The 9,119-nt window shown below is 42.3% G+C and overlaps 1 protein-coding gene across 2 annotated transcripts; it reads right to left on the bottom strand.

Moving 5' to 3' along the window:
• Nucleotides 1–707: 707 nt before the first annotated feature.
• Nucleotides 708–6,051, bottom strand: LOC116387435 (bactericidal permeability-increasing protein-like). 2 transcript variants are annotated; one of them, XM_031854947.1, is made up of 16 exons: nucleotides 5,948–6,051; nucleotides 4,245–4,352; nucleotides 4,014–4,128; nucleotides 3,799–3,930; nucleotides 3,543–3,698; nucleotides 3,370–3,433; nucleotides 2,853–2,913; nucleotides 2,676–2,767; nucleotides 2,392–2,568; nucleotides 2,257–2,316; nucleotides 1,997–2,164; nucleotides 1,846–1,913; nucleotides 1,712–1,754; nucleotides 1,567–1,630; nucleotides 1,117–1,193; nucleotides 708–940 (listed from the first exon to the last, which is right to left on the bottom strand). In XM_031854947.1, the coding sequence occupies exons 2-16, from the start codon at nucleotides 4,345–4,347 to the stop codon at nucleotides 899–901; spliced, it is 1,422 nt and encodes a 473-aa protein (XP_031710807.1). In that variant the 5' UTR covers nucleotides 4,348–4,352; nucleotides 5,948–6,051; the 3' UTR covers nucleotides 708–898. The 2 variants fall into 2 exon arrangements, with proteins under 2 accessions (XP_031710807.1, XP_031711640.1); XM_031855780.1 differs by having other exon boundaries at nucleotides 5,937–6,006.
• Nucleotides 6,052–9,119: the final 3,068 nt, after the last annotated feature.

The following is a 9,119-nucleotide window of genomic DNA, read 5'->3' as shown; positions in this document are numbered from 1 at the left end:
TAAATGATTCTCTGTTTTGTAAAGAGCATTGATGTAAAAATCTTTGGACAAGGAGCTTGGATTATCAATGAGCATTGGTAGCATGTATATCAGGTTTGGAAAATTTTGGTGAACCAACTTATTGAAGCAACACAATCGTAAAAAACACTTGCAGTCTTTGATGTCTTCATGTCTCTTGCTCAATCAAAGACACTTCAACAGTAAGTTTATTAAAGTAATGCTAACGGCTAATGCTGCTGTCTGGCCTGGTTTGGCTTCAAAGAACTGAGAGTGATGTCATTATGATCAGTTCATTTTCTAATCAAATTAGAACCAAAACCTGTTAAAGTGTATCATCAAATCTTCAGAGGTTGAAATTAAGCAGCTCTTCGGAAAAGCAGTTTAATGTGAAATTAACTGAACTTCTCTCCCCGTTTTCATACCGAGAATGTTCCCTGACTTTAATGGAGACATTTCAACCTTTCAATTTACGGATGATTGATCTCAATTGTCACACCCATTAATTACAAATAAACCAACACTTTGAGCGTAAAAACACTTGATTTCCTGCATTCTCCATCAATTTATGGAAAACACGACGGTGCCAAGTGACAGTTCAAAATATAACGGAATGTAATGCAGCGAATCACCGAGTCAGACACCTTGAGAAATCTACATTTTACGCGTGGAAATCCTGCTCTGGGAGAACTTTTCAAAGAAAAAGAGTCTAAAGAAGGAAACATTTATTTAAAAAATAACTGAGATCCAAATGCAAACAGGAGATCTGTATTTCTAAAGAGAAGTATATGTGCATCATTCAGTTGTTTCTCTTATTTTACTATCAGTTGAACTCTGGCTGTGATTGCGTCTTCATTGCCCCAGCGCAGAAATGAATCCTGGGAGTTTCCAGAACTGCCATTCAACTGCTGAACTGAACATCTGTCCCAATCATCATGTAGTCCTAGAGAAGAGCACAGCAACAGGTTAATAACAGCTCTGAGATTATGAATTCTGTTCAACTAGATATTTAAAGAAGCTTTCTTCCAAGTCCTTGGCCCTCATTAAAACCCTTTTCATATGATACATGCAGCTCACTCAAACACAGGCAGCTTTATAAAGAAACATGCAGACTCTGACCTTCAGGACCTGAAGCTGAGTGTTCACGAGCTTCATCTTTCCAAGTGTAGGAAGTGGGTATCCCTTTGCAAGTTCAACTGCGAAGCAAAGTGTCACACGTTTAGATAAACTAGTCACAAAAATAGATTGAATTAAAATAGTTTGAATTATACAGTGCAAAACATGCATTTAATGAATGTGCTTGACATAAAAAGATCATAATTAAACAAATAAAAGAAGTACAACAGGAGATTAAAATTAACTTGGGTTAAGGAAAATTAATTATAAATAGTTCAGTATGGTAACAGTGAAAATAAAAATAAAGACAGTAGCAATGTGCAATGATGTCAAATAAATATCCTGTTAATAAATACAAAGTTGTTTAAAAAGGGGCAACCAGGTTAGCCTTTCTGGCTTTAGTTGATCTAATTCATATACTGTAGAGACGGAAATGTAAATGGAAGAACTCACCGTTCAGTTTTGGTATCACAATCACTTTGAGGACCAATTGGAAGATGCTGTCGAGCGCTATGACCTGCGGGTTAGGGTTCGGGTTAGTTTGTCATGCTGGTGCTGACTGTGCACTCTGTGACTCGTGTTAAAATGCAGTTCTCACCTGAAAGTCTCCCACATGGCTTGTCCTCAGGGTCAGATCCATTCTATGCAAATTAGGTAAAATTAGACTGTGATTTTCATCTTTACAAGGACCTTTTGGCCCCCCCCATTTTTTCCTCTGACGTAGTAACTCACTTGTTTAGGGTGACCGCTCCGGCCAGCCTCATTCCACTGACAAACAGTCGGGCGCTGACGCTGCTCTCCTGTAAAGACGAGGTGAGAGTTACAAATTTTGGCACACACAAATAGCTTTTTCCCCCTCTATCATGCCAGCTGGGTGACCTACCAAGTTTAGGACAAAGAGAGGGGAGAGTATGGCGTTGGGTTGGATAGCGTAGGCCGTCACTGTGCACGTGGCCTGCACCGTGGCGTTGTTGGGTTCAAATGTGGTCACTGGGTTTTCCTCTGTCTTCACCAGCAGCTTCATCATCAGACCCGGGAAACGCTTGGCGATCTGAAAAACACAGCGATACACGGCTGACAAACTGCCAATAGGTGACCATGCCTCCTTTAGCTGATGAGAGTCAGCGGAACGAGTTTCGTCACCTGCGGGATGAAGGCGCCGAACGTTGTGGTGTCGAGTCGGATGAGCGAGCCTTGTGGGATCTGTCGTGACGGAAAGGTTGGAGTTCAGTGTCACCTCGTGAAAAGGTGGATAGATGATGGAATTGAGAAGCTCACCATGTCATTGGTGATGTACAGGCTGAGGGCTCCGGCTGTGTTGTAGACGAAGGCCGCAGAGTTGGCGGTGAAGGCGGACAAGCCGATGTACAACATCTTGTTGGTCTGCGGCGGCAGGGAAAAGGCCGCGGGGGAGAACGGAGGCTCCTGGTGCTTCCTAATGTTGTAAAATTCACCCTAAGTGACAAAAGACACAGCGGAGACAGAAGGGTTGGGAGGTGGCCATGATTGTCCATTTCTTCAGATATATATCATTTTCAGTGTAATGATAGACATTTCTTTACCTTCATGCCCAATTCTATGGAGGATGTTGACACTGTGGGCGATGATGCCATGGAGTATTCAATCTCCGCGAACTGGTCCACCTTGGCTACAACTGCAGTAAGGTAGAATGTCTCTCATACACTCTCAGCATCAATGAAACATCCAAATGTTTGACATAGATGTATATATATTTTTACCATTGAGAGTTTTCAACTGAGGGTTCAAATCAGATACTGCCTTGGTCACAAGGGGGCAGATCTGCAACAAAAAACGACATTCCAGAATCCAAAAGAACCTTACGCTGCCCCCCCAAAACCCAACTGGTATCCAAGAGCAAGGTGAACCAAGAGCTGAGGGGTAACCTCCTCATGTGTGCTGATGTCTAACTTTGTCTAATGTTAATTCATTTAGACAAGAGTGATTGAATACTCTGACTGACTGTGACACAGACTTATTTTCTGTCGGATCTGAAAGATTTGCAGGTTTTTTTGCACTCTGAGTACTGAGGAGTAGTTGAACTTGTAATACAGTATTTTACACTATTTTGTTGCAGTAAAGGAAGTGAATATTACTTCCTCAGCAAAAGTTGTTCCCAGCAGCTCTGTGATCTAGTCTGAAGAGGGAACTCTTATGAATTATCAGCTGCTTTTAGGAGGACAACCGGATGCTTTGTGACGATCTAAAGCAGCAGGTATACGGCTGGTTTCCCCTCACCTGTTTCTGCAGGGCGTTTCGTAAAGCCTTATCGATGAATTTTTTGAAGAGATTGTACAGCCAGCTGAAACACAGACACATCACAGGAATGAGGGCAGTATGTCAAGCATTAAAAAGGAAACCTCACAGTCCTTTCCCTCGCACGGGTTCAAACACAGCGGGGTTTCGTTTACCTGGCTCCGCCGCGGAATTTGACGCTCGCTCTGCCGACGGTGGCTGCGCAGTTGACAGTGCTGACCGCAGGATGGCCTGTCTCGTCGCTGTTGATGGCGATGCTCATAGTGATGGTGAGATCACTGACGCTCAAATCGAAAGAGCCGCTGTCCTTTCTGTTAAGAGAGAGGCGTCACCGCTGCAGCAGAAATATCACAGAAAATGGATTTAACTGAGCTGTATAATAATTAGGACTTTTTGTTTTCCCCAACTCACATTATGCGGAGGTACTTGACCCTCCAGTTTCCGTGCAGACGGAGGAAGGCCTGACCGATGGACAGTCTGACCCCCGTTCCTGGCACCAGATCCAGCGCGGACGTTGGCAAACCCACCTCCACTATTTGCAAACTGGAAGAGACGACATGCGCGTTTGTGAAGTATCCCGGTTTCCTACAGAATTGACTGGAGTGTTGAATAAACTGGCGCCTTACTTCGTCAGGCTGTACCGGACCTTGCCAATGGGAGACACCTTCTGGGTCCCTGAAATATCTGGCACTTTGATGGTTTTCAGTTTCTTCTGGATGGAAGCCATCCCCAGTTGTCTGCCTAGCAAAAAGGCAAGTGAATGTGATGGTGAGATGCTGGAGAGATCAGAGCTTTCCAACTGACGGAGGAAGCGTGCCTCAAACCTTAAACCTCAAACCTTAAACCTCAAACCTTACCATATTCAAGGCCTTTTGCGGTTAGCTTGACCTTCACCCCAGGATTGGTGCTTAGGGTCACAGGGATTAAAGCCACCAGAGTCAGCCAACAGCAGAGGAACATCTTGACTGTTGGGAGATAAAACAGACAAGATCATGAGCTAATCTCCACATTTTTTTTATTAACATGACACCATAAGCCAGGCTGTAGTTCTGCTTTTCGGTGGTTGTGGTTTGTGATTCCTGAAATCGATGGCTTCCTCTTTCAGAGGAGTGCCTTGTCTTTTTATTACATGTTACTGGTTTCTTCCCTTTTATCGAAGACGATCATTTGTTTGTCAGCATTTAAAGAGTGAAAATATGAAAACCTGTAGAGCCACAGTACAAATCCACATACAAGTACATTTGGTTATCTACCAATCCACAAAACTATGAACTAAAACGACCCAGCGATTCAGGTTTGGCTCTCCTTCCTGTGTCACATGCAAACTCAATCACAGCAGACTGGGCTTTATTTGGGAGGAGGGTTTGAAGAGACGGAGCGTTTCAGGGTACATGCAGGTATATTCAGACGTACAGAATCGGGAAAAATAATGTTTTTTGAACAATAAAGAGTACAAACGTGTTCTAGTAGAAACCCAGAATATAAGAATCTCAAAATGACCACGATACGTCCCCTTTAACAGCATCTTCTCGTCTTTATTTTAAAATCTTAATTTAAAAAGTAACTCCACTGCAAGTAAATGTCATGGAATAGAACAATATTCCCCTCCGTAATGTAGTGGGGTAGAAGTATCAAGTGGCATAAAAATACTTTCCCCTGCAGCCTCTGCCTCAGTGGAGGCTGTGAAAGAGCTGACTGTCAGTGCTGCAGAAGAAACCACATGACTCCTGATAAGTCAGCAGGCGAGCTGGACCTTTATTAAATCAGGCCTAGTCCTAGTACTTTTGTCCACTTTGAATATCCATATTTGAATCATGCTTTACATGATGAAAAATGCAGTTTTGGAGCATTCAGGTCTTTGCGTGTCCAGATAAGATTGCAATATTGCTGTGTCAGCAAATGCCACGGCTGTCACATGCTGTGTTCCCACGATCAAGAGCTCCAGCGGATGTTCAGGAATGCAAACAGTCTAAACAGTTACACACAGTGCTTTTATCTGGTTGACGTTGCCATAACGTTATTATGTTGCAGGTTCGAACGACAGATTTTTGTCTCTGAGCACGTTTAAGAGCCGACAGATATAGTCAGAGTGCACTGACAAAATGTAAGACATGTGACTACCAGTGGACGGCTCTCTTAATGAAGTTTCCATGTGGGTCAGAAGTATAGCAGAGGAAGAAAGTGCGCTTTCAACAACAAAACTGTAAAAACTAATTTAAAAAAAAGCTGCCTATCAAAGAGAAATAATAGATAATTCCCAAAACACTATCAACACCTGCATCTTTCTTAATCTGCTTAACATGCTCTTTGATGAATACGCAATCGAGGCAGAGGAGGAGAATCCCATCCTTTCCATCAAACAAATCATAATCAATAGGACACTTTAGGGCAGTTTATTCCCACTGGAATCTCCCCTTGTTAAGAACATTTCCATCAAGGGTTCCTTCACACATTGGGCTAAATCTCATATGAAAGATTAAGCTTTGAGAACAAATTTAAGAAACTCTGCAGCCTATGTACCTTTTACTCCATAAACAGTGAATACACACCCTTCTCTTACCTGAAGCAACAGTTTGTCAGGTTTCTTCCGATGTGTCAGTCGCGCTGTCAACAAGGCAGAGTGAAAGAGGAAGGGAGGCACATTGCCTGTAATTAACTTACTTAATGAGGAACTGAGCTTGGGGGACTAACCCAGATAAAGCAACAATAAGCAGTTATTGCTTCACCATCCTGCTCTCTAACAGTGATTTTATCCGAGTGTCGTTTGCATTAAAAAACAATCTCTGAAGGGCTCAGTTCTAAAACGTTGACGTGGTTTGGAGCAGCTTTTTGTCATGTTCGTCTCCTGTTGCTTTCTAGTTCCTTGTGTCAATTTCCAGTAAAGTAATGAACAAGAAACTAAGCACATAAAAGGAAAATATGTCCCTCAAGCCACTCGGTGCAAATAACACATTCTTCTGCTGCTGTTTAACTGTGTCGCAGAATGAAATGATCTTTCTCGTATTGAGAGTAAAAGTCCGCAGTGTTCAGAATTTTACAATTTTCCTCTGTCAATGTTTGCCATCATAATGAAAAACAAAAGCATGCTCTCCTAACAAGGGCAGAGCAGGGTTTGCTCATGTATCATAGAGTATGATACACAATTTATTGTTGGGTTTTTCTCAGGTGGCAAACCTCCAGTTCAGCCAATGCTGAAGTGCCTTAAACCTGCATTCTTTCTAATGTCCAGCAGGGGGCGACTCCTCTGGTTGCAAAAAGAAGTCTTATTGTATAGAAGTCTATGAGAAAATGACTTCTCTCTTGATTTATTACCTCCGTAAACATTGTAAACATAAGTTTATGGTCTCAGTCTCTAGTTTCAAGTCTTCTTCAACACAGCATGATGTTCATTTAGTCAATTATATAGACGATTGATGAAAAGCAGGGTATGCTTTAGGGCGTGGCTACCTATGAAGGCAAATCACTGTCAAAATCCGAGAGCGCAAATGAGATCCATGCGCGCGCAAAAATCAAACAGCCGCGCACGTATTTTACTTTGACGAGCGCTTTTACGTCACTCCGCGAGCAAAATTCCGTCTCGTGCGAGCAAAAGTCGCTCGCGAAGCTTAAACCTGCTCGCTCGCGAGTAGTTTTTCTTTTTGACAGTAAGTGGGCGGACCCAGTCTCCATTGTATCTCTACATCTAATTGGTTTCAATCCTCGTCTTTGGATAGACCGGATATCACTCTGACACAGACGCTCGGGGGAGATTTTCAGATTGCAGGTCAGCGGCAAATAATGTACATTTTACTGCACGGGTACTTTTACTTTCTGCACTTAAAGTAGATTTTGCTGATAATAACATTGACTAAGGTTTTGAATGCAGGTATTTTACTCGTAGTAGGTTATTGTTTCATCAGTATGATATTAGTACGTTTACTGCAGTGAAGGATCTGAATACTTTTTCATCCACTTATTACTTGTCAGTGATTTAACAGTTAATATACAAACAGTGGTCCCTAATCTTGGCTCCAGATCTTTGAGCAGGTCCAAATTGTTGCTCATATTATATACAACTATATTATATCTCTTCTGTAAACACACTATGATTAAATATGATCACATCATGTTTTAATCAATTAAGATCAAAGAGTTTCTTTGAGCTGTTTGTCACAAGAGGTTTGAGTATCAAACACACATTGTCTGTAATAGAATGATGGAGTGAATTCAAACCAATCTGAGCAACTTGACTTTAGCACATTTTTAATTATTGTATTTAACAACTCTATTATCATAATTTGTATTTCATCAGCCTCTACAGTCTGAAAAGTTTACAAAACCTGTCAGACAAATGTAGAACATCTTGAGATGTAGTAGAGTAGTGTTTAGTGGCGGGTTGAAAACCACCTCTATCAGAACTAGCGTCTGCGTCAGAGTGATATCCGGTCTATTCCAAGACGAGGATGGAAACCAATTAGATGTAGAGATACAATGGAGACTGGGTCCGCCCACTTACTGTCAAAAAGAAAAACTACTCGCGAGCGAGCAGGTTAAAGTTTCGCGAGCGAGCGAGACGGAATTTTGCTCGCGGAGTGACGTAAAAGCACTCGTCACAGTGTTTGATTTTCGCGTGCGCATGGATCTCATTTGCGCTCTCGGATTTTGACAGTGATTTGCCTTCATAGCTACCTTGTGATTGACAGATTGCTACCACAGCTTCACTCCTCCGCAGTCCAAATATGATCACTTCCTTTCAATGGTTGCAAAAAATCGAGACGGCGACGACGGCCAAAATGACGAACTCAAAGCTTCAGAACCGTTTCCACAAATCAATGGGTGACGTCACGACGACTACGTCCACTTCTTATACACAGTCTGTGGTTTTACCATCAGTTTAGAGCTGTACCTTCTTGTAAATGATTCTCTGTTTTGTAAAGAGCATTGATGTAAAAATCTTTGGTTGAAAGCGTGTGCCCTGAGTACGAGGCAAGATAAATGATGAGAACAGCTGATATGACGACTGACAGCCCCAAACGATGACCGGAAGGAGAATGTGTGAGAAATAGACTCCAGGCCTAAGCATGTAGGAGAATAGTCACCCGGACTAAATCTACGCTGGAGCTTTATTTGGACAAGGAGCTTGGATTATCAATGAGCATTGGTATCATGTAGGATATCAGGTTTGGCAAATTTTGGTGAACCAACTTATTGAAGCAACACAATCATAAAACCACTTGCAGTCATTGTCATCTTCATGTCCGGCGCCAAGTGACAGTTCAAAATATAACTAAATGTAATGCAGCAAGGCTCTCAGGCATTCTGTATTGTTTTCAAATATTTAATCGTTATGTTATTGACACTCGTGGTCAGATGTGGAGCTCACCATGGAAATCCAAGATAACATCAAATAGCAATAAATAATGGCACAACCGCCTGTTCGCTCCAATGATTACTGTTACCTCCTGTGGTGCACTCCTGCCCCCCTGAGGCTGAAGGCAGTACGGCACCTACTTCATACAAATCCAGGACGTCAAATACGGCTTGACTCAGCAGAGGAAAGCCCCTTTAATACCACACTGTTTCTAATTCAGTATGTTGTTAGGGGGGGGGGGGAAACAAATAAGCAAAGCCGAATGCCTCTTGATATTTTGGATTGTGTTCCCTCGGGGGCCTTCACACTCTTCTTAAAACAAAGATTCTTTCATCTGGATAACCCTTACCATGAGGACTGTGAAGTGCCTTTTTTTCACCAC

The sequence above is a fragment of the Anarrhichthys ocellatus genome, unplaced genomic scaffold (genome assembly GCF_004355925.1).
Source record: "Anarrhichthys ocellatus isolate YVR2014 unplaced genomic scaffold, GSC_Weel_1.0 scaffold1, whole genome shotgun sequence".
NCBI lineage: Eukaryota > Metazoa > Chordata > Actinopteri > Perciformes > Anarhichadidae > Anarrhichthys > Anarrhichthys ocellatus.
The sequence above is the reverse complement of the archived record's forward strand: the minus strand, read 5'-3'. Positions and strand labels throughout refer to the sequence as shown.

Coding starts and splice junctions, on each gene's coding strand:
- LOC116387435 (XM_031854947.1), bottom strand. CDS start 4,347: ATGTTCCTCTGCTGTTGGCTGACTCTGGTGGCTTTAATCCCTGTGACC. Junction 1,914..1,996: donor CTCTCTTTGTCCTAAACTTG/GTAGGTCACCCA, acceptor TCGTCTTTACAG/GAGAGCAGCGTCAGCGCCCG. Junction 1,194..1,566: donor TGTGATACCAAAACTGAACG/GTGAGTTCTTCC, acceptor TTTGCTTCGCAG/TTGAACTTGCAAAGGGATAC.